The sequence below is a fragment of the Lytechinus pictus genome, chromosome 15, assembly GCF_037042905.1.
Source record: "Lytechinus pictus isolate F3 Inbred chromosome 15, Lp3.0, whole genome shotgun sequence".
NCBI classification, from domain to species: Eukaryota; Metazoa; Echinodermata; class Echinoidea; order Temnopleuroida; family Toxopneustidae; genus Lytechinus; species Lytechinus pictus.
In genome coordinates this window covers 12,935,001-12,960,666 of record NC_087259.1, presented here as the reverse complement: position 1 = coordinate 12,960,666, position 25,666 = coordinate 12,935,001, and the positions used below count along the sequence as shown (strand labels likewise).

Genomic DNA, 25,666 nt, shown 5'->3' with positions numbered 1-25,666 from the left:
AGACAAACGGAACAAGTCCCTACCTGTGTGTTCTCGATGCTGAAGTAGGTGTTTGTGTGAACGGTACCGTCGGTTCTTTTCACCCTGAGCCTGAGTAGATCGCGACCCGAGTCGGTGTCCGTCAGCAAGGCTATCGTCTTGAACTGAATGCTACCTGGTAGGCTCTCACACAGCGATAGCTCTGCTCTTGATAAGGATGCAGGGCAAGACCTGATACAGTACCTGTTGTATTAAAAAGGTGGAGGAATTCATCAAGGTTGGTTACAAAAGAAAAAGAGGTTCTATAAAGTATCAGTAACAGACAATGGGTCAGATGCACTAAGAGTAGCAATCGCTTTTGCTAGTAATCTCAAGCAGCTCTTTTCTTGTGCATTTCAGCAATTGCTTGAGTTTTTTTTTTCAAGCTACGTCAGATCAGGGCGTACGCATTTTATAATCATGTTTAAGCACCCGAGAGAGAACCAGAAGGTGTACAGTAGCCTACATGTTTTCTTGCTAGTAAGTGCAAACTGAACGCCAAATATGTAAATTTATTAATTAGAAACAAGTCAAAAGAATAGTTGGACACCATGTCTCACCATGTCTAAGGAAAAGATGTTACATGAGAGATGCGGTATTTTGCGATGCCACACCTTTGCATTTGTGTCCCGCGCCTTTGTTCTGTGAGTCATGTTCTCACCAGCGTGACGTTGCTGTTGTTACAACCACTAGCAATTGCTATCTGCAGGCAAGAGGCTTTGGGTCAGATGCATATGAAATAAAGCGATTGCTAAGGCATTATCTTTTGCTTGGCTATCAACTGCAGTTGCTTCAAGCAATTGCTACTTTTTATAAATATGAACCAATGCAGTAAAGTCAAAGAACCCATAAGGAAAAGTTCAACAATATACAATACTAATCTCTTAACACGAAGGAAATATCTCAACAGATTAATGTTTTGAAGATGATGAAGAGGATGATAATGATGATTACGAAGATGATGCTGATGATGAATGTTATTGATAATGATGGTGATAGTAATGATGAAGATAGTAATGGTGATGATCATTATGATGATGATGACTGGTATTTTTTAATGATAGTCATGGTGACGACCATGACAACGATAATGGATGTGGTCTTGACGATGACCAGGAGCACGATGTCGATGCCAAGGATTGTGTTCGTGATGGGGAAGAAGGATATTGAAAGAATAGAATCAAATAAATATGAATAACCAAATATGACAAGGTCAATATATCTTACCCTGTATACCGTTGCTTTTCATAGTATTGAGGACAAGAGGTATCCAAACAGCTGTAATTTCCTTGACGATTGAAGCAGATCTTGTTTCGTCCGCAGTTTACGTTGTATCTGTAATCCATGCATTCATTGATGTCTGGTAAAAACAAAATTAAGATGACATCCAAATGATAAGTACTTCATTTACTCCTAAGTATCATCTAGCAAAGTTACTCAATTGTGATATATTCAGATTTTCTATCAGCTTCATAAGGTCCAATGGACAGGAGTACAGATGTTGCGGATCTCTCAGTCTAGGGGGTAATTTACACAGATTTAAGTGTGAATTGGTGTCACACTTTAAGGGTTAACCAGCCTTGGTCATAAAATGTTGTGTTGGAAAAGAGAAAAATATAAAATAGAATGTTGAAAGATTGAAAGAAATCAGACAAGCAATAAGAAAGTTATGGCTGCTTCAAAACTTAGATCCTTAGGACTATGTAGATTTTAAATTGGCAACTGGGTAAGTAAATTACGACAAGGGGCAAGGACAACTTTCCAATGGGCCATGTACTTGGTACATGGAAGAGTAGTCCCTGCCTTACATCACTATGACATTATGCAGCTAATTTGAAGTCTCCAAGGGTACAGTGATTACCAATATTTATAACTTTTAAAATACTTTCTTATTGTTTGTCCAATATTTTTCAAATCCTCGACATTTAAGACCTGATTCAAAATTGCTTGCAGTTCCTAAAATCCAAGAAATCATGGGGGATCGGTCATTTGCACATGCTGGACCATCCTTGTGGATTCAGTTGCCATATTCCCTTTGTAGTATTTCAAACATCGATTGTTTCAAAATTGCTCTAAAAACCCATATGTTTAAAATTGCCTTCCAGTAGTTTCCTTTCATTGTCATGACTGTGCTTTTTTTATCCTTGTCCCTTCCTGCTCCATGTAATTTTTATCTTCCTTTTCGCAGCGCCTTGAGCACATAATAATTATTATCGTTCAAACTTTCAGCTATCAACTTGTCTGATTTTTCTTTTTCCTCTAAAAACAAGTTTTTATTAATTTCAAATCATGTGTGGTACATGTATATAACACATGACCCTACAGCAAAAGAACCATAATTTCCTACAGCTACTTGGAGATTAGTTCCCCTTCAATTCATAACATGACCCTATGAAAGTCCCACACTATTTCCACTCACCATCGCAAGATACTCTGTCGGCTGCAAGGTTATACCCAGGAGGACATTCACAGCGGAAGCTTCCCTCTGTGTTGATGCACCTATACCGACAGGGATGTGCTAACTGACATTCGTTCACATCTACAAACCAGGAATAAACAAAGTAATGAGATACATGTATCATCCTACCACAAATAGGATATCCACAGGGAGCCCTACCAGTTACACAGTGGAAACTAATGATGTAGGCCTATTTTCTGAACTTAGGTTTAATTCAAACTTTGGTCTAAAGTTGTGGTTTAACTATGGCACGGCTCGACATTAGCAGTGATTCGGGCAACCAAAGATGAGAGTTGGGCCACCAAAATTCTGTAAATGCCCACACTTGGTGGCCCGGTTGGGCTACCAAAGTTTTGATAATTTGTGATGTTTTCTATTGGTTTAAGGCAACCAAATTTGCTTTGCAAGCCACCAAAAATATGAAATTGATGATTTTGGTGAACTGGTTGGGCCACCAAGAAATAATGTTTGTGTTCCTAGTTATAGTAAGGATTGATAACTTGATTGCTTTCAGCAGAGGGTTAATTTTCAAGATCTCTTTGTAATTTCTCAACTACGACCACTGGGGAAAAAAGCCTTTGAAGGGAATAAAGACTCCCATTAAAATAAGTTATCGCACAGCAACAAACAGAGTCAAGAACATAGAAAATGTATTGTCAAGTGCCCCTCATGACAAACAACAACCCAGAAGTATTTGTCAAAAATTGGTGAATAAGAACAGCAGTTCCGTCCTGGGGGGGGGGGGGGCGTTTCATCCGTTTTATCCGACAGTTACCATAGTAAGAGTACCTCTCAGCCAATCAACATCAGAGAAAGATGTCAGATCTGACAACTTGTCGGATGAAAATGTTGATGAAACACTTCTGGACTCCGGACAAACAACATATTTGCTATTTTTTTGTCAGCTCTGAAACTTAGAATGACACCGTTTTTCCGGTTCACCAGTATCTGATAAAGACCTCCCAGCTATTCTTTGCCATTTGATGGCCTTTTCAATAAATTTACCAGCCCCTTTCCCAGGGGTTTGAGATGCAAATGTGGGTTTAAAAATTTGACAAGCAAAAAAAAAATTGCCCCAGAACAACAGACAACTCTTTTTCTCCCCTGTTTTTTCTTGCTTTTGAGAATTTAGGGGGTTCAATTGAACCCCAAACCCCCTGGCTACGGGATTGTTTACTGTGTTTTTGAATCCTCTGTATGTCATGGAGCGAAAACTCCCTAATGGAAAATAAAGAGAAACAAACTTTGACAATATCTGTAAGACATACCAACACATCTTCTTCCAACACGGCGCCAACCGTTCTGGCAGTCAAGAATTGTCGGTGGATCAATCGATCGCTCCTCTAAACCGATACAAGTCTTCCTGTCCGGCATCCTGGTCATTCCCGGTGAGCACAGACACTCGTAGTCGCCCTGGAGGTTGCGGCACTGGTACGTGCAGGGTCGGGTGAGACATTCGTTGACATCTTGAAGGAAATGATAATAATAATGTGAACAGTTAAATAAATAGCCATCAAACCTCTATGATATAACTGTTCAAAAGTCAGAAAAGAATTTACAAATTAAGGCAACTTGTCAAGTCTGCGCTGAGTCTTTAAGCAGGAATTCCGCTATAAGGATGCTAAGAGTCTTTTCATAGCAGCTCTCCTCCAGTCCTCATTATTTTGTTTATGGTGACTGGGATGATTTGTAATGAAAACTACTTGCAGGACTCCTGCGGGAGAGGAGCAACTCTGACTTATTAGGTGATTGAATGATTGAAATATAATGTCACTGACAAAGTACAGAAGTGTAAATCTTACGAAGTATGCAACTCTTCTAGCACATTGTCCTGTGGTCTATACAACTGAATCTTTATAAATTCTTAAATTTCTTTCTGCATATCTTTTCTTTATCAAGAGTTATTTCCTAAATTTATTATCATATAGCCCAAGATTATGTCTATAATTACACTATGCTACAACTCTTGAACATATACAAAAATGTATCTCATTTACACTGTGATTGTTCAATTCTTTCTAAATTTCACTGTGTGCAACCTGCGCTGTGTAAAAAATTAACAATGATGACTATTTTCAAACTACCGAAAGCTCACTACTGATTGAATAAGCAATTTGTCATAGAATGCATTCCCTGTTCGGCAATTCCATAATCAACTTTAGTATATGTCCAAGACTTCTACAGTCATGATAGTATCAGAGCATTACAAATACGCACAAAGAGAAGACATATCATTGCATGGAAGTCCCGCATACGGCGGATTGAGAATACATATTTGCCCTATCAATAATATCTCTCATACCTATACAACGTCGACCCTCTGCCCGGAAACCACGGGGACACAGACATTCGTAGCTACCAACAGAATTCGCACAGGTTTGGATCTGAGAGCACTGATGTCGGTTTGAACTGCATTCATCAATATCTGGTACAAAAAAAAGAAAGAAGATATTCAATGATGATAATATTTCAGTTTCATGTAGCACTTCATACACAAGGATTTCTCATGGCACTTAATAGTACTAACAGCTGGATTTATAGTTGCTCTATTTCCAGATGATATAAAGAACCACTATTATCAACCCTTCTTTATAATTAGCTCAAGCCGTCATTCCAGCACTCAATGCATATATCACATGACCTTGGGGGTGTTTCACAAAGATTTAAGAGTGACTTATAGTCGCACTTAAGTGCCGACGCGTTCTTGATATGCAACACGCGATCTTATTGATAGATACGCAGTAGTGCGCGTCCTCACAACATGATCTGACCAATGCAGTCAAGCCTTTCATACCGTACGCAACTCGGTATTTATATAAGCGCGACTGTAAGTCATACTTAAATCTTTGTGAAACACCCCCCTGGAGTGTGTTTCACAAAGATTTAAGTATGACTTAGAGTCGCGCTTAAATTCCCAGTTGCCTGCGGTATAAAAGACATCACTGTATTGGTCAGTTCAAGCTCAGTGGACGCAAGGTATTGCATATCAATAAGGTTGTGCGTTGAATATCATGTTTGCATCAACATTCAAGCATGACTCACACTTAACACCCCCCCCCTCGGTCATTAATTCGATTCTGACTTTCCCAAATACACTATACTTATACTTTCTTTACTCCCTGGGGAGCATTACTCAAGCACTACCAAGCTCAAATTGCAAAGAATACATTGGTTTTCCATCTTTTCAGCTACTCCTGGATGGAGAGCAGCAATGCATATGTCTGCATATATTTCAGACAGTTAAAAGTACATTTTAATAGAAAAGTAGAATATTAAACAACAACAAGCCTCTGGAAGTCACTTCTCTATATACAAAACTTAATAATAGCAGCAGTGCTGATTTTCATGAATAGTTTTTCATAAAATTTGTAGCTTATGATGACATTCCAAATAGCTAACATTGGTTTTGGAGAGGAGAATTCATTAAATGTAAATTAATACATGATGAACAAAAGAATACAAAAAAAGAACAAACTTAAAGGAAATATCTTAACTTATGCACTGTATGCACTGTGTATGCTTGAATCTTGGGATCAAATCTAATTAGCATAAATTGCTTTTGAGTTGAAAACGCAGCCCACTAGCAATCACCTATTCATGTCAGCCGAAAAAAGGGCTGACATAAATAGATAATAAACAAGGCCAGCATACAGCATAAATGTTAGATGGGGGTTATGGTATGTTGTAGAGTCTTGTGTTGTGCATGTTTATTGTTATGTAGATGTGGTCACATCATTTATGACATCATCATCGCATGACTAGTCACATGTTCTGTTATATGTGTCACTGTACACTGGCCTTGCTCGCTCACTGCCTCCAGCCTATTAGCAAGCAAGGCCTTTCTTATATACTCCAGCAAATGGCAAGCAAACTTTTTGACAGTGAGTGAAGAAACCACCACGTCATGATGAACTTCCCAAATATCATGCATAAACATGAGTTTGACAATAGAAATCAGGGCTATCATCCAATAGGCAGACAGGAGGTGAGAATCTTTTATCATGCATTCATGAATACAAATCAGGAATTCATTACAATCTCTCTCCTCAAGTAGATTTAAATACACAATGACCAGTTCACAAAAGGTATTCAAAAGTGAAAATGGCTAAGATGTAAGCAAGCCACCATCTGGTTCTTTGATTCAATGGTTAGCATTCTTCCATTCATAAGGGTCTGTCTATTCTAAGGACTCAACACAAATGAGAATAATGAGTATGTGCATCACCTACAGGAATTTGTCTAATAATAGTGGGACACTAAACCACTAAACCTCAATAAATGAATGATTCATGAACGTTGCTAGGTCAGACAATGACCAGCTACCAGGATAATTTCGCTTGTCATGCATACCTTTGAGACAAAGATGAATGCATGACTCATGGTTGTTGCTAGGTCAGGTAAAGAAATATATAGATTACCCATTAACCCATTGATTCCCATGCCAAAGATAACTTGAACATGCTGTGGTTTACAGAGAATGTGAATAATTCTAAAAAAGGGGTAAAAAGGGGGGTAACCCCCCCCCCTGATTCTTCATACAATAAACAAAGGGGGAAAGGAGGTTTTGAAAAAAAAGGAAGAAAGAAAAAGGAAGAACTGTTTTTATGCTCAAGTTGTCATCTTGTTATACGCAAGTTTTTAACCTATACTATTCATAAGAATGTTTTTCATGGGAGGCTGCACTCTAAGCGATCGCTTTTTAAGCAGCCTCCTCCTTTCCTAACCTGTTTGTATGATAATCTTAACTTTACATTGTACGTTGAAATTGGTTTTTTGCTTTGTGTATAAAACTAAACTTTATATCGGAAATCATTGGAGATGGAAATAAACAAAATGAAGTGAAATGAAATAAACATATTTACCTATACATGTTCCATTCCTTGCTCTCTCAAAGCCTTGTGGGCACACTGTTATGCAACGATAATGACCTTGTCGATTCTCACATTCCTGATTGATTCGACACGGGTTACGTTCCTGACATTCATCAACATCTAGAGAAAAAAAAGAGTTTCATGTGACTTGAATTGCTTTAAATAATTAAAGGGTTGTTGCAAGAAAATACTAAATTGCAAATTTCAGTAGCAAATTTACACATTATTGTGTAATTGTGTATATGTATATATATATGTATATTGTGTATATATATGTGTGTATATATGTATGTATATGTGTATATATGCCACCTGCATGCTTATCACTCCCTTCTATTATTTACTATTTATAAGTAGACATAAGTTTCTCTTTTTGACCAAATACTATTTTGTTTTTCTGCTTATATTCCTTGAATTGTATATTTGTCTTGTATTATTTTGTACTTCTTGTTTTGAACAAAATATTGGCGAATGCCAGTGACGTTCTAATAAATTCAATTCAATTCAATTCACGTTATAGATCAATATCTGATGGATCATTCTTACCTATACATTCTCTCTTTCCTCTAAGACGGTATCCCTTCCTACAGGTGCACTGGTAGCTTCCCTGAGTGTTGCTACATAGATGGGAGCAGATGTTAGGGGATTCCTGGCATTCATTTATATCTGGAAAAAATTGCATAATATTACTCTCACTATATCACGCATATATAATACAAATAATAATGTGCAACACTTATATCGCCCATAAAATAAAAGTTTCTGAGCATCAAATACTTACAATCAGTGCTTAGTAAACTGGCCTAATTTTAATTTATCACTGAAGATAGTAGGTTGATAGATAAGTGCTTTGAGCTTCATGGAAAAAGCATAAGTAATATATAATGTACATGATGTAAAAGGTTATTGCACGTATACTTTCATAATTATTGCTGCCGGTAATATAACAGAAGACAGATTGGCCCATATTCTGTAGTCCATTCTTAGACCATGGTCTAACTCTGTGCTAAAATTATGGGAAGCCAAACGTGTCAAAAATTTGTTTACATTGTATGCTTCTAAGGTTCATTGTGCTTTCCTAATTCTTTAATAGAGAAGATAACTACTACCTTATTAATCCTTCCCAGACAGTTAAAATTGATTTGAGAGTCAAATGAGATGATTCATTGAACCTGTACTGTTAATAATAATAATAGCAATCCACTTTTTATAGTGCTTAATTCATTAGAACAACGTCTCTAAACGCTTGACAGATATATTATTACCCCGGTCATCGGATCCTGGCATGCCCGCATACAATGTATGCACCTTCTCCACTCCCTGTTAGAGATTTATGTCACAACTGGTTATCCATAGTTAAACCACAACTTTAGACCAGAGTTTAAATGAAACCCAACTTTGGAATACGGGCCAATAACTGCGACATACCTCCACATACTGTGGTTCCTGGTATCCTACGTAGTCCTCTATTGCAATGCTGCACACATCGGAAAGAACCTTCAGTATTCTGACATTCCTCAGTGGGCGGACAGTCTCCATTTCTATACCGACATTCATCAATGTCTAAAGCAAGAACAGGTCAAGAGTAAGTTATGCAAAGAAAATGTCAATCACTTTTTATTTTTAAACCTATGGCAAGGTTATCTAGGGTATATTCATAGGTATAGGTTGATAAGTGAGTTTTTGATACTTTGCCTAGTGAACTCATTTCAAGTGATAATTTAATTCTAAAAAATACATATTTCATTAAATTGTCCTTTCTACTTACAGTATTGATGCTTATGATTATTCTAAACATATCAATTACCAATCAAAATTAACAATTATGCAAATAAGACCTTATAAGTTTTGTTCTTAATTTAACTATCAAATTTGAACAAGACACAATAGTAGCTGGCAAAGAGTCAAGTTGAATAATTTTGATAGAACAAATTATCATTCATTTATCTCCTGATTCATTGAGAGGTTAGCATATTTTTGACGATTTGCTAACAAAGCAGTTAAACTTATGTTTATTATCCAAGTTTATTATCCATATTATCTACATGACTCATCAATTGGTATATGTTACTTATCATTTGTCATTTGGTATCCATTCATTTAACATGTTCCTCATTGCTTTTTACAATGCTGAAATTTGTGATTTCTTTTTAATATTTTGCATCAATCTATGGTGTATATAAGTTTTCCCTCTTTGTGTGTATGTATATTTGCTTTGTATTTTAAAGGGTAGACCAATGAAGACTAGTATTTGTGCTGATTATGCAAACTTTTTTCTAATACGTGAAATTAATATACAAAAACATAATTTAACAAAAAATTCTCACCATCACAGGTGCGTTCATTAAATCTGTTCAGCCTATAGCCAGTTGGACAGGCACAGACGTGACCACCATAAAAGTTCTGGCAAAAATGAGAACATGTGTTTCTCTGCAGACACTCATTAACATCTAGAAAAAGTAAGAAAGAAAATGCAAGCTTAGGAAATAAATGTCGGTCAACAAAGAAAAATTAGAAATCATTAAGAATTCACATACTTCAATCATACCGGCACCGCTAGCATGAACAATACCAACCAAAAGGATCTTATACTAAAATCTACCATCACTACAATGACTATTCTCACTACGGCCACTAACACTAACACTACCACAACCACCACAACAACCATCAACAACCACTATAACCATCATCACCATTACAACTTTGATTACTGGTTCCTTTTCCTAGGCAAACAAGGTATCCCTTACAAACCCTGCCCTAATGGAGGCTTCAGTCGGGAAGATCTCGTCATGAGAATCTACTGGAAATTACTTTTGTTGTAGGTAAGAGAGAAAATGAAGTAAAATTATACTAATTTTACATTTATATTGTGCAATTTTTCTATGGATTCACTTAACTGTGCATTAAAATACTTAGCAGGTAAAAGAAATACAGTATCTAGATGAGCAAAACATGTCTGGTAAAGGAAAATAACAAAAACCTACTATCCCTACAAATAAGTATGCTAGAGTTGAATGTATACACACTAAATTCTCAAGGCAGTTTCACTTCTAAATGGAATATCAGTTTATTTCATCGCTATAGCTATTAATTTTTGCTATATTTTTTTTAATATTCAGAAAATGAACTGTAGCAACAAGATTGAACAAATGAGATTACCTCTGCAGTACGGTCCAGTTGGATCAAGCGAAAATCCTTGGGGGCATCTATTCCTTGGTTCTCCTACAATTTTTTTTATAGAGAATGACAAGTATAAAGCAACATATTGAGAAAAACAACATCACTTCATTGACAACTGAAATCTATTTTTCCAATAGGCTTTGTACAAGTATCATCCAGTTCCAGAAATTTATGGATTATATATATTTACTGTCAGAAGTGCTCATAGCAGAATTCCGAATGCAAAATATGATTTTCTTAAAAATGCTTTACCATCAAGGATGACTAATGTGATCAAGATTGGTTTAGAAGTACAAGTATCTTCATGTGGTTTAATCTAACTTTTGTTCAAATACATTTTGACATGGCAAAGTGTAATTGAAAGTTGTGGTAATCAATTACAAGGCTTCAAATCATCAAATCAAGTGACCGAAACAAAACAATCATCAACTGTTTTCAAATTAATTTACCAGAAAAAAAAATGTTTACTGATATTAAGTCAAAGGCTAGTTTTGAATCAGCTTGAGAAACACTTAGTGATTTAATACACACAAATACTGACCTCTGGTGAAGTAGACACGTATCGTGTAGGTGAGCGAACCATCAACAGGATTATATTCCACTGTGGCGCCCTCAGTGTTGAGCGTCTGTACAAGGAACGGCATCTGACTTCCTGCGTCTTCATAGAAAATGGTGTGGTTCCATGCATAGAGCAGAGGTGCCCCGTCGATGGTGATGAGACGCGAGGACTGCCCATAAACTTCTCCGGGTCCCGTTTGGATGTAGTTTTCTCGGTAGTTCCGTGTGATGACCTGTTCCTCTGGTAAGATCTCGGGGGTTTCACCAGTCAGGAGGATGGTCAGCTGCAGGACACCGTTCTCATCTACTCCTAGAGAATGCATTCCCATCGTCAGCTGCTCACCTGTTTTGAGAATGCAAGAGATTACTTAATTCTGCTATGATGAACTGCCCCAAGAGGATAAGCTCTGTTTAGGTTAACTGGATTCAAATACCTAGCACCATCACCATCAATAAAACACTTAACACATGATCTGTAAACATGGCTCAACATAAAGACAAGATAATAACATTTCAAGAGATAAATATCTGCTATCAAGCTCTGTCTCTTAAAGATTAGACTAATTCTTTAATCACTTGAGTGGATTCCAAATATCTGACATCACCACTTTCAGTATGAATAAAGAAATATTCTTTTGGGGGAAATTTGTATTGTTAATAATCCGATCTCTCAAAGAGGATGCACGAATCAACTACAAAAACATGGGATTAAAAGCATAAGTGGCAAGAGTAAGGAAGCTCTTTGGTAGAAATGATTATGAGGTATTTACACTATCAGAAGGAATGCCTTAAAAATTTCATTTTAACATCATCTCATGTTGTTGAGATCCTCTTTTATGAATGATATGAATATTATTCATATCATTCATAACAGAAAACAAAACCTCTCAAACTTTTCAAAAATAGAAAAGGGTCCCTGTCTGATGTTAACAGTCTTCTAGTATTCAAATATATGGTGAAATAATACAGAGGTGATGTGTTCAATTTACCTGACCAGAAACTGACTTGAGTCTGTCTCTCAAAGTTTCCTTCGGTGACCGAGAAGCCATTGGCCGTGTTATCTCGTTCATACGCACTGGTCCAGTAGACGGGAGATATCAAAGAAATCAGCATCCGCATCACATTACCTTCATGGTGGAGTGGAAGAGAAAATTTAGACCAAACAAGAAAAAAAAATGTTTTCATATTTGTAAATTGAGAGACATTATTAGATCCTGCCAAACAATTAGTGATCCTTTTACAATACTTTATTCAAAGAAATTGCAATATTGTTAGAAAGATATCTAAAGATGCTTCACTAATCTAAGTCTTACAATACTTATTAACCAATGTCTAGTCTAGATTTATCACAAATAAGTGAACTAACCCTAAATCATATATGTCTGTAAAAACACTTAATGACCGATTCTACTTAGATCATGGAGCAGTCAGATATTTAACCATACAGAGGGTTTGATTAACATCATCTTCAAAAAGACCTAACCACCTATGTCAAACACAGATGGCCCAAAATGAAACAGTGACGTTAAGGGACATGACCTCTGGGGTCATAACCTTTGGGGTCATGACCTTTGAAGATGACTCACCAATATTTTCAGGTACATTGTCCATGTTGGCAGTGACCATCGTGTAACCGGCATTATCCACACTGATGTTGGCAAAGAGTTGACCATTCAATGTCTCACCATTGATACTACCTGTTACCATGGCGATAGCTGTCCTTGGACCAACTGCAAAAAAATATATATTTATTCAAAAATGTTAATCAGTTAGAATGACTTTTACCCATCCACTAATTGCCTAGTACAATTCACGAAGGAATTGAAACATCAACTTGTCAACAATATTACCATTAGATATCTGAAACTGGTTTAATGACAAAAGGGATGCTTTTGCTCAAAAAAAGAAAGGAATAACCTTTTCAAGAGGAATGTGCAGTAAAATCAAGACAAATATGAAAATCATATTGAAAGAGGAAGCTCAGAATCATAAAAATTTTGACTATTTCCTCCACATTCAAACGGTCGATAAGCCTGTAACAATTATTGTAACAAAGGCATTGCGATTCATCAGCATTTTTAAAGGAAAATTATCATCATCATCATCATCATTATCATCATCATGATTGTTATTTATCATTACTTATTGGTATATACATATATAAATACTGGCCAGCAGCAGGTCTGAAAGGGGCAATTTACAATCTCATTACATAGTAAAATTACATAGATATGAGTACAGTATAGAGAAATTGTTGGGCTTAAAGATTGAATTGCATCAATTATGGAATTTACCTATGCAAGGAGGTGTATGACATGTTTGAATGAGTTCAGCTACTCCAATACAAGGCCTTCCACCGTGGGCTGGAGCAGGGTTATTACACTCTCGGGTTTTACGTCGTTGACTCTCGCCACAGGTCTGTGAACATTCGCTCCATTGAGACCAATGCGTCCATTTACCGTCAACTGTAACGAGAAAACAATTGTGTTGTGAAAATTTGTAACTTATATATGTAATCAAATATGTACACTTTATTTTTGCAAAAAATTATGCATTTAACCTGAGCTAATATTGCTGACTTTTTTGTAAGAACACTGAGCAATTTGCAACAATTAGATTCAACCATCCAACAAAGAATGAACATGCATAGCATTAGCACCTTGAGAGAGAAATTTTACCTGGTATCAAATCAATACATAGAAAAATAGTATCTTATAGTTTCATTCAATATTCATGAAATAATGTCTTTTCTTTTTTGAAAAATGATTTGCCACCATTTTTATTCACATTTCAAATTTTGGTTCAGTTGTCAGCAAGTTCAGATGAATATGCGATTTCATCCAAGTATTTTTTAAATTCACTTCTTCACTAGACCATGTACTTAGATCCTAATATGTATACTCAACAAGGCAGATTCTTCCCGAAACTCAAAACACTTCATTACCACCACTATTTGATTCTGCAGAACACTCTGTAAAAATTCATTTCAATGCTGGCCACACAATATCCTTTAATATTGCCTATTTGATGTGGAACAATACTTCAATACTTTCTACCCAAGCCAATCTTTAGAAGGACCCCATACCTGCGCACGGCTGTTGATTACACGGTTCTGTGTCCACACTTTCACCCACGCAGGGTCGACCGGTCGGTGACGGTGCTGGCTTGGTGCAGGAGCGGAACCGTTGTCTTATCCCTCCACCACACATGGTTGAGCAGACTCCCCAGACATCCCAATCAGACCAGTTTCCATGGACTGTATCAAGGAAAACAATTGAAATAAATAACATGAATAAAAAAAAGAGATATGATTGTTCTGATCAGTCTCGACTGTATGAAAATCCAACTATACAATAATTCTTACATTCAGAAATTTGCACAATGTCCATTGTAAACAAAGAGAAGCACACTGAATTAAAAAAAAAATTAATGTATGAATATAAAGTATATTTAGAAGGTATTTTGAGCAAACATGCATTTCAAATGTTGACATAGCTGTCTTTCCAGAGTTGCGATCGATTGGAACAACGGGGCCCTGACTGACATGTTATTTCATCAATATTCATCAACGGGAACCTCAAGAAAGAGGAAAAAAGGAAGATATCTGAGGAAAAGGGTAAAAAAGATATACTAAAATGATGAGAAGGAAAAATAAGAAAAGGAGGAAAAGGAGGAGAAAGGAGAAGAGAATGAGAAAGGAGAAGAGGAAAAGAAAGAGGAGGGAGAAAAGGAAAACAAAGGGGAGGAAGGAGAGAAAGGAAAAAGAGAAAGAGGAAGAGGGAGGAGAAAGGAATGGAGAAAAAATATAAAGTGGAAAAAGTTGAAGAAGAAGAAGAATGGCAACAATGACAACAACAAAGAGGAGGGAGAGAAGAAGTAAACCAAAAACAATGACATCACTGACCTGGACATTGTTCCGTATTACAGCGAATGGTCTGATCGGTCCTACCCTCGCAGGGCTGACCGCCATGAAGAGGTCCAGTACAGATCCTGGTCCTACTCTGTTGTCCACCACCACAAGAGACTGTGCAGGTAGACCAGATACTCCACGATCCAAATACGCCATCAACTACACAAACAAAGAAGATTAACATTACAGGCACTTAAATATCTATGTGTGGATCATAACCAGACTAAGAGTAACTGAATATGAACACCAAGAGTAAAACTAACCATACATCTATAAATTCTTGCTGAAAACACAATATGTATAAGATTTGTAGATGAAATCATTTAAAAACTTTTACCAAAACTTATATCGCATAACTTGAGAAGCAGGTAAATGGACATAACAAATTTGGTAACAAAAGATGTGTAAGGTTGATGCTACAGAAAAAGGGTCATGCAGTTATTGCAGTGACATCTAAGTACCTTAAGGAATCGGTGACAACAACATTTGTTCCAGTGACAATTGCTCCAGGCTTTATCCAGTAAGTTGTAGGCTTAAGGTTAGGGTGGTAATAACGTTTTATGTTAGGTTAAGGTGTTAAATCTGGGATTGAAGTAAGTCTTTCGATCAGTTTGCGCCTTTGCGGAATTTATAGTGGAGCAATTGTCACCAGAGCAAATGCCATGGAACCAAGGTAACCTTGCATAAAAGATGTGAGGGATCCAAACCCCTGCGTTTTTAGGATGAAGACTCTGAATGAAAAAATAATTAAGCCAAGCCACAAAAAGGTTTACATACCTGGGCATGGTCGTACATTACAGGCTCGTGTCTCTCTTGATAATCCAGAACAGTCCCTACCACCATGGCGTGGCTCAGGATTGTTACATATCCTCTCTCGGATGGTATTCCCGTTGCCACAGGTTCGATCACATAGTTGCCATGATGACCAAGGGCCCCAGCCTCCATCAACTGTATGACGAGAGAAAGGTTACTTGTTATATCCATTGATATACGGCATAAAAGTCCTACTATCATCATCGTCGTCATCATCATTACAATAATCACCACCATATTATTGCCATCATCACCATTATAGTCAATGCCATAGACACAAAAATCAACAACATCATCTCCATCATTACCATCATTATCATCGTCTTCATCACCATCATCATCACCACCATCATCATCATTATCATCTGATCATAATCATCATCATTATCACCATTCACTATCACCACCACCATCACCATCATCATCATCATCACCATCATCATCATCATCATCATCACCACCACCATCACCATTACCATCATCATCATCATCATCATCAACACCATCATCATCATCACCATCACCATTATCATCACCATCACCATCACCATCATCATCATCATCATCATCATCACCACCACCATCATCATCACCACCATCAACATCATCATCATCACCACCTTCATCATCATCATCATCACCACCATCAACATCATCATCATCACCACCTTCATCATCATCATCATCACCACCATCAACATCATCATCATCACCACCTTCATCATCATCATCATCACCATGACCAACCTGGGCATTCTCCTGTAAAGCATTGATCCTGTTGGATGCCTTCCCCTTCGCAGTCCCTTCCTCTATACTGCACCGGTGGATTATCACAGAATCGTCGTCTCACGCGGACACCGAACCCACACGACGAGGAGCATTCCTCCCAAGGCTGCCATTCACCCCATCGTCCATGGACTGAAGAGGGCAAGCGAGAGAGAGAGAGTAAGGAAAGTCAGCCACACGAACAATATCAATATGACCACAAGTTCTTGCTACATCAGGGTCACATCTTAAAATCACTTCTTCTTTTTAAAAAATCCATGTTCCCAAAGCAAAAGAAAATTATCCAGCTATTCAAAGAAATATATAGTTTTTTCTCTCTGCAGTAACACATACAGGTAAGGTACATGTGTACATCTTTACAAACAAAATTACTCTCTGGTCACAACTTTTTTGTATGTGAACAAAATAGCACTATCTACTTTTATAATCTGTTCTTTCTTAACTTAATTGACAGCCGTTGAATTAGATAAAATGATAAATAATCCAATTTACCATTATACTGAGAAAATCTAGTCCATATTACGTAAAAGAAAAGCAGAAAAGGTCTGAAAAACTTAATTGAAATAACTGAAAGCAAAAAACCCAGCAAATGAAACTGATAAATCAAAATCATAGAGAGCATAACCAGTTTGAAATGATTCAAAAGTAAAAGATGTATTACTGAAAAATTAGTAATTGCAGCTTCGTATATATAGATAGCATGATAGAGGAAGCATAGAGAAAAAATAATCTCATGTAACCCTTTCTGAATTGGGCATATTATCATATTAAAGATAATAGATATTGTGAATTTATACCCCAAAATCTGGTTTACTAATAAAAATCAGACATTTGTAATTTTGATTTTTGAGTGATGATATTTTTCTGATCTATAATGAAATTCTTTAAGAGTCAAAAAATATTTTCAAGGTTCCAAAAAGTTCTCTCTCTCATATTCAGTATATCATTTACAACATATGATCACATGACTATACTTTAAACTGATGGCATTTCTTCCCATTCATCTAGCTGTATTCAATATGAAGACATTGATCCAGAGAATCAAAGTGATAATTGGCAAAATATCGCAACAGTGAGGTGTATTTCTCCTTTTTTTTATTCATGTCTTCATAAACTTTGTAAAAAGTACTACCATATAGTAAACTGCCATCTATCTTCATTTTCACTAATCACTTACCTGTGTAAAACACCATTCACTACAAATATACATATCAATATATATACAGTGCGTCCCAGAAAAAAAGAAACCGGAATTCCCATGTTTTTTCCTTCAAAGGCAAATAAATTATGATATTTTATATACATAATCATATAATTCAATTATTCCTCTTAAATTTCATACCAAATATGAGACGAACATTTCACACATTAATGAGGAAAACAAATTTTAAAGTCAAAACCAGGTTGCACAGAAAAAAATTGGACAAGATTGGTTTGTGATACGATGACCGTGCATATTCAACGATTGGCTCATTAGCATTTCTTTTGTATTCTTTGTTAAGCTCCTATCACTGATCCCTGAAATGAGAGTGGATTCAAATTCACACGTGAGTTTCTGCCCAAACCGTTTCTGATATGTCTCAATATTTATTGTTTGTAATCTGCCATGCATAAATGATTTGCTAAGCTCTTGGTTTCAAATTAGAGATGAGATTCCACTCTTGCCATTAGTGTCAAATTTAATGTAAAAACATTTTCAATAATTGTGAAATCTATCTGTGAAAACGAGTTTCCTTTTTTGTGGGACGCAATGTATATACCCCCCACACACACCCACATCCCCATCACACACACACTCCCCTATCCACCCATTGCCCCACCCCATAACAACAAAACAGCCATGACTTACTAGGGCAACTTTCCAAATGGCACGAGTTCTGTTCTACCTCTGGCCCCGTGCACTGGAGCCCATTGTTAGCCGGGGACGGGCTGTCGCAGCGACGTGTGCGTATCCTCATGCCCCGCCCACAAGTCTTACTGCACTGCCCCCAATCTGTCCACTCAGACCAGCCGCCATGCACTGAAAGAAGCATCCCATCATGCAATGCAAGGCAAGCAAGAAGCAAACTAACAATAAAAGTGGCTCAGAGTTTCTCAAGTCCACAAGGAACCGTTCATACAGTCAATAAAAAGTTACTTTTAAGTACAAAAAGTTTTGGTGTCAAATTAAAGGTGAAAATAGTTTAGTTGAATATTGATCCTACCAATTGAAAATAATGAATCTTTGGGTTTTAGTAGATCTAGGGAATGTTTCATGAATCATCTTATCACATATTTTCACTGACAAATTTGCTGTGAGCCAATCAGATGCAAGGATTTCAGTAGCTTGTAACAAATAGTCATTGAAAATCACTATATATTTCATGAAATCAACAACTTTGGTGACTACATGCATACACTGTAAGGGAGTCTAAAAGTGGCCCAACCTTTTTTTTCCAAAACTCTATGGTAGCACTGCTGATAATGGTGATTTAAAAAGTAAATAAATCTGATTGAATATTTCAATACACTTGTATTAAAATCCAGTAAACTTTTTGATGAATAACTATAAATCTTTTTTTATTAATATCACTTGTCTAACACTTGAGAAACTCTGAGAAAATATAGCAACAAATATTCAAATGAATGTAGAAAATAAAAATAGCAATGTTTGAATTAGCTTTCCGCCTTGAAAGCAAATTCCCAGTGACAAAGAGCATGATATGTTTTCATGAATAATACATAGCTTCAAATTTCAAAATATCATTTTTGTCAAAAGTCAAGATTAATTCTAAATCATAAAAAAATATATTTTCTTGTTTTTTGTCTTAATGATTATTTCATGATGCAAATCAATTTTATCAACAAAATGCTAAATATTTACATGTATGATCTGTAACATCAAAGAAAAGTAGCACACTTGATTATTTGAATTTGGATTTTATAAGAATTTCAATTGCATATCAACGATGCTTAATCTAAACAAAACTACAAAACGAGGAGTACAATTTCAAAGACAGAATAGATGCCAATTAGATGATTTCTATTAATTTTCCAGTTATTTTTCTTTAACATATAGCAATACAAGACATGAAACACGAAACGATGCAAACTTAAGACATTCTGAAACAATTTACGGCCCAACACCTAAAACAAAGAGCACAAAAATACTAACTCAAACAAAACAACAAAGTACAAACAATCATACAAGAAAACTAGCAAACGAAAAACTTTTTTTTTATAATTTAAAAATTGACTTTCAAAGAAATTGTATAAAATTCTCATTGTTTAAATCTATCAGTTGGTTGGGTCTTAAGTGTTTTTACTTCTGATCTTTTTAGAAATATATGACATTTAAGATACAAATACATCAACATATATATTCATAAACAAAATGAAGGTAAAATGTGTCTGCTTAGTAAATGTTAAATATCTCAACATATTTAAAAGAATGTGATGATGGTTGAAAATTTGACATGAACATGATGTGCAGAAATATTTTGTGCAATGAAGTCCTGATTAGAACATATTTAGTTGAAATGAAGTAATGAGACTGCAAAGAAAAAGAATCAAATGTTAATAAAAAGATAAAACTGAACCCAGGCAAAATGAATTATGTGCAAAATATTAAAAATGAAACCATTCAAACAAAAGTATCTAAACCTCCATTCATTCACATTTTTCAAGAGAATACACTTTATTATGTGCAAAAATATTGTGACAAAAAAAAGTCAAAGGTACATGTAACAAAAAAAATCAAATTTATGAGAAAGGAGTGCCTTTAGACCAGAATATTTCTTTTTTGCATTGATTTGAGGAAATTGTCACACCTGTCAGATGTATATAATGGTGCTCACATTTTATGAATAATTACTTTTTTTTGTAATAATGAAGAACAATATCGGGACAAAAGACAAGGGCATAATCACAAACCCAATACAAACTCAAACTATCTAAAACATGGACAGTCAAAACAGATTTATTATCATAAATACCTGTCATAAATTTTGCCATTTGCATGCTGATGCTTGCAATGAAAAATGTAAGAAAGTAAAACAATAATATACTGTTGATTTAATCTTTCCTATAAAGATATCTTGTCTTCTGGAAATTTAAATTGTAGATTCTATATTTCCATGATTAACTTGTATGACCAGAATCTGTGAGATCACACACTGCATATATCATCTTCATAATTCACGATTGAATTATATCAGTCACTGAACAACTACTTGTGTATCAAGATGCAAATAATGAACAATCATGCATAAATCATGCTTTCCTAGCAAACAAATAACAAAGAATTGTGACATATTAGCTCTGTTACTTCCTACGAACATAATGCAATAGTGCCAATGACACTCATAATCAATGCTCAAGCCAATCCCTTAAACAAGCACTCACCCATAACAGTTAGGTAGATGGTCATCACTGCTTGACCCATCAGGTTTCTAGCAAGGCACATGTAGGCGCCGCTATCGGTCAGCTGCGCTGCTACGATCTTGAGGGTGTTGTTTGGTAGGATGGCCACCCGCCCAACGGGTAACACCCTGAAACCTTCCTTTTGCCATCTCATAAAGGGTTCAGGCTCCCCTTGAGCCACGCAGTCCAGGAGGACGTTCTCTCCGTGGGATACTGTCGTGTTCTGAGGCTCCACTGTGAACATAGGACGGCCTGCACACACAATCATAAAGCACTTTTCATTCTTGTTTTCAATCATCATTAACAACAATTGCAAAGAGCTGAAGTCAACTGACAGGTCTACATTTTGCCACTTTTAATTGTGTCATGCAGCTTTTGTAACTGAGTTTCTAAACATCTTTAACACTATCAATTTGCATTAATTGGACCTTTTACAAAAATGAAAAAAAAAATGGATGGTTTCTTTTACATTCAAGTCATGAAAAAAATAGAATCGAATGGAGTTGTTACGCTACATGTGCATTCAAACTCTTTAAATAGGACAGAAAAGGTTGAATTTTGTAATTTGGATAAAAGATTACAAAGTAAAATTACAAAACTAAGTAAAAACTAAGAAATATAATTATCAGCTCCCAATAAGTATCAAAGTCAAGCCACCATTAATCAATATGTTTTATGGTATTCCTCACCTGAGTACAAATTTACTAACAAGCCTTTCAAATTGCTTTGATAGATTAAACACTGCGACATATAACCCAACCCAAATTTTACATTACTCCCTTATCCTACATAATATTGATATGTTTATATTTATAAGATGCACAGAGTCTTACTTTGTATTTGAAGTTGATAGCTGATTTCATCATGCCCATAGAGATTAAGTGCTTGACATCTGTAATGACCTGCATCAGATATCTAAAAAAAAATTAGCACAAAATAAACATGTAACTGAATACAAAATTAATCACACAATACATCCAGGTGTATAAATTTGTAAACATTTATCGACAGGAAGACTAGTAAGACTTTCTGACTATTTATGAACAGGATAGCTGATTTCATCAATAGGCACAATTTAAAGAATGTTCATAAACACACAAAAACCAGTTTTAGCTTATGAATTTATCCATATTTATTCCTGGTAAATATGAAATCACCACTCCCTCCCTAACAAGATGAAAATATTGGATATAGAGTGATGTAAAAGGCAGAAAACAGAATGTTTTATATTCAATTCGATTCTTAATTGTATACAATCTGGTATTCATTTTCTGTTTGTTTATTTTGCATAATTTGTATGTCTCGTCTCTTTTTTTAACTCATATTTATTCTATAAATTTCAAATGTTATAATGTCAAAGTCATGTCTTTATACAGGAATTCTGCTATAAGGAAGCTATACGTCTTGTTTTGTCGATGGTGACTGTAATGATTTGTAACAAAAAGCTGCTTGCAGGATTCCCTCAGGAAAAAAAAAACGGCTCTTGACTTCTGACAAGGTGCCTGCAAACTCAACTTTTCCTTCAACGCACTCCCTTTTTTTTAAGGATGAGAAACTTGATGACTGGTACTTACAGCGGTGGGTGCGATAATGAGAGAGCCATCAGAAGTTTGCTGCATGCTGTCCGACAGCGCTACAGGACGATTGTCCTTGAGCCATGTCACCTCTGGTCTCGGGTCACCCTCGGTGGCACAGGTCAATATTGCCCTCTCACCGAGGGTCAGCGTTGTATCCGATGGGACGGGAATGATCCTTGGAGGCACTGTATTATGATGGGATAGTGAGGGGGTTAGTTCAGGGGCCTGTTGCATAAAACTTTTTACCTGAGAAAACTCTGGTAAAAACTGAAAACTAAGGTTAGTCTGATTTTTGCCATCGACTTTAACACAGGGCAAAAACTCAGGTAAAAACAACCTGAGTTTTCTCAGGTAAAAAGTTTTATGCAACGGGCTCCAGGAAGGTTTGGCTAAAGGTTCAAGAACTTTATTTGATTGCGCAATTCAGAGTAGAACAAGAAAACAATGAAATTTGCAACAATGAGATCCATTCTGAATATAGATTTATCTTTTCCGCGCTTTGAATCTCTAGTTGAACCAGGAGCCATAAGAATAACTTTATCATACAATCATATGCATTCTTTTTTCTGTAGTAGGAAGAAATATAAAACATCCAAGAAAGAAAACAAGATCAACCCAAATGGCATAAACGGATCCTTGTCAGGCATGGTTTGACTCACATATCTGAGGACTGTTACATGAAGATTTACAACTACAGTATGTTTGCCATTATCGTGCCTACACCAAGGAAACCTTGATTGTGATTAGTCGCTGAGAGCCCTGTTGCTATGGTACATATCATTGTTTGTTTTTGTTTGCCATGTTTGTGGTAACTCCCGTAGGAACTCGGCAGGACTACATTTTGCTGGTAAACGCCAAGCTGGTATTTAACCAATTACCTAGGAAACATTTTATGTCTATAGGTTAATCAGTCATAGTGGCTGACGTAATAGACGACAGATATCACTCTTGGGCCTTTTTATCAAAGTGGAGACAATGGCAGAGTTGGGATTCGAACTCACAACCTTGCGATTATGAGTCCAATGCTCTAACCACTGGACCACACAGCAAAGCTACCATAATCAAATGTCCTTTATGAAAAGGGGCCCCTGAACTGTGAAGCATAACTGAAAATAGAAAAATATGCAACTGTAACTCACCCCTGACACGTACGGCGGTGATCGCGGTGCGTACACCAAGTACGTTTTCAGCTCGGCACATGTACGTCCCACTGTCACTTTTCTGTACGTTATGAATGGCCAGAACACTACGCCCATCATAAGTAGGTGGGCCTACATAAATGAAATTAATGTATATGTCATTCCGAACTTCAGTTTTATCATCCACAACAATGAAGGTAATATACCGTTTTTATATACACATATTTTTGGCACATTTATGAAAATAAATTAAACATGAAATATTATCCAGACAATGACAGTGATGAGATTGAAACTCATCTGAACAGTGAAAACAATACAACGCCAAGACAAAGCTGGTTAAGCTGGTTATAAATTTTAATGTTCTTACTTATCAATCACTAGAATCATTAAAAATCAAATAATCAAAATTATGATTATCAAACATCAGTGTTGTAAGTGTCAATATATAAAAACGATTGAGAAAGCTGTAAGTTTGGAAATTCCGATACTCCTTATACAGAGTATAGGTGCAGAGAAAAGCTGAAAATTAACAGAAAGTCAGGGGGAAGCTTAAATCAACTTAAGTTGAACTTTCACACCCGTGAAATTTCCAATGGCATTCTTGAGGTCCTGTCATAATGCCATTTATACACTCACTTTGACACAGAATGCATCATTTCCATATTTCTCTTTTTTTCTTACTTGGAATCAGTTCCGTCCCATTGACAAGCCATGTGATATCTGGCATAGGTACACCAACAGCCTCACAGATCAGTTCAAGTCTGTTCCCTGCCGCCAGTTCAACATCATTAGGGAAGTGGGTGAACGTTGGAGCAACTGAAATTGAAACAAAAAAGAATGAAATCAAGATATGTTATAATGTTCATGTAACAGTTAAACCCTGTCTTTAAAGGACAAGTCTACCCCAACAAAAAGTTGATTTGAATAATAAAAAAATATTATATGGTTGAGTCAAGTTGGTCCTAATTGTCAAATATGTAAAAAATGAAATATTTAATAATTAAAACAATAAAAAACAAAAGATATAGTGAATAAAGGACATCATACACTGTCTCATTTAGTATGCCACTGAATTGTGCATATAACTGTTTTGTGAGAAATAAGCAAAACTTTAAAATGGCATAACTTTCTTATTTTACATCCGAATTTAAAGAAATTTTCAGCGTTATGCCTGTTTGATTTTCCTTTGTTTATTCAAATTAACATTTTTCTTGGATGGACTTGACTTTTAAAGATCACTGAAGGGTGACAAGAAAAGAAGTCTTCGTGAGTAGGTGGTCTTAATACGGACAGGTTTGTGTTTTAAATTTTTCAATGGGAAAGATATAGACAGGTGGTCCCTGGAGGAGGCATGACTTCACCTAATAAATTTCTACCTGAATGTAATTGAACCAAACGAAAATGAGTGAAATCCAAACCCCTATTCAACTACATTATTGCTTATTACTAACCAATTGTGATGTGAATGTTGGAGCATCTGAAAATAGGTGAAATCCAAACACCTATTCAACTTCATTATTGCTTACTACTAACCAAATTGTGACATGAATGTTGGAGTAACTGAAAATAAGTGAAATCCAAAGACCTATTCAAATTCATTTTTGAATATTTTTAATCAATCTTTGGTGCTATGTCAGGTCTTGAAGTTGGTGAAAATCACATTCTCTCTCCATTCTTACAAAGCTTGGTGACTACAAGAAGGGCAATATGAGTGGCTTTCTCCCATTATAATTTAATATGGTATAGCTATCCATGTGGTGTTGGATCCCCTTGATGCTCTCGAACATGTTCCAGACATAATTTGCAAGCACCAGATTTTGCTTTGTTTTGTGTGTCTTCATTTGGGAGAACTGAAAACTGAAATCTACAGACATTAGATCGAAGAAAGAGAGGTAAACGGCATGGGGGTGGAGTGGTATCCCATCTCGGACTGTCGTATAATTTTTTTC

The 25,666-nt window shown here is 36.1% G+C and overlaps 1 protein-coding gene across 2 annotated transcripts in view; it reads right to left on the bottom strand.

Moving 5' to 3' along the window:
• LOC129277301 (hemicentin-1-like) overlaps nt 1-25,666 on the bottom strand; it is a 90,102-nt gene that overhangs the window by 1,854 nt on the left and 62,582 nt on the right. The window contains exons 43-66 of one of the 2 annotated variants that reach the window (XM_064110780.1): nt 24,399-24,533; nt 23,715-23,846; nt 22,573-22,760; nt 21,832-21,913; nt 20,981-21,250; nt 18,447-18,617; nt 16,559-16,729; nt 15,776-15,946; nt 14,993-15,157; nt 14,174-14,344; nt 13,383-13,553; nt 12,675-12,818; nt 12,078-12,215; nt 11,072-11,431; nt 10,510-10,572; nt 9,675-9,797; nt 8,776-8,910; nt 7,894-8,013; nt 7,339-7,467; nt 4,779-4,901; nt 3,745-3,942; nt 2,438-2,557; nt 1,246-1,378; nt 24-222 (exon numbers count right to left, since the gene is read on the bottom strand). In XM_064110780.1, the coding sequence (XP_063966850.1) occupies nt 24-222; nt 1,246-1,378; nt 2,438-2,557; nt 3,745-3,942; nt 4,779-4,901; nt 7,339-7,467; nt 7,894-8,013; nt 8,776-8,910; nt 9,675-9,797; nt 10,510-10,572; nt 11,072-11,431; nt 12,078-12,215; nt 12,675-12,818; nt 13,383-13,553; nt 14,174-14,344; nt 14,993-15,157; nt 15,776-15,946; nt 16,559-16,729; nt 18,447-18,617; nt 20,981-21,250; nt 21,832-21,913; nt 22,573-22,760; nt 23,715-23,846; nt 24,399-24,533 (3,812 nt within the window). The remainder of the gene's footprint in view (nt 1-23; nt 223-1,245; nt 1,379-2,437; nt 2,558-3,744; nt 3,943-4,778; nt 4,902-7,338; nt 7,468-7,893; nt 8,014-8,775; nt 8,911-9,674; nt 9,798-10,509; nt 10,573-11,071; nt 11,432-12,077; nt 12,216-12,674; nt 12,819-13,382; nt 13,554-14,173; nt 14,345-14,992; nt 15,158-15,775; nt 15,947-16,558; nt 16,730-18,446; nt 18,618-20,980; nt 21,251-21,831; nt 21,914-22,572; nt 22,761-23,714; nt 23,847-24,398; nt 24,534-25,666) is intronic. The other variant, XM_064110781.1, reaches the window with a different exon arrangement.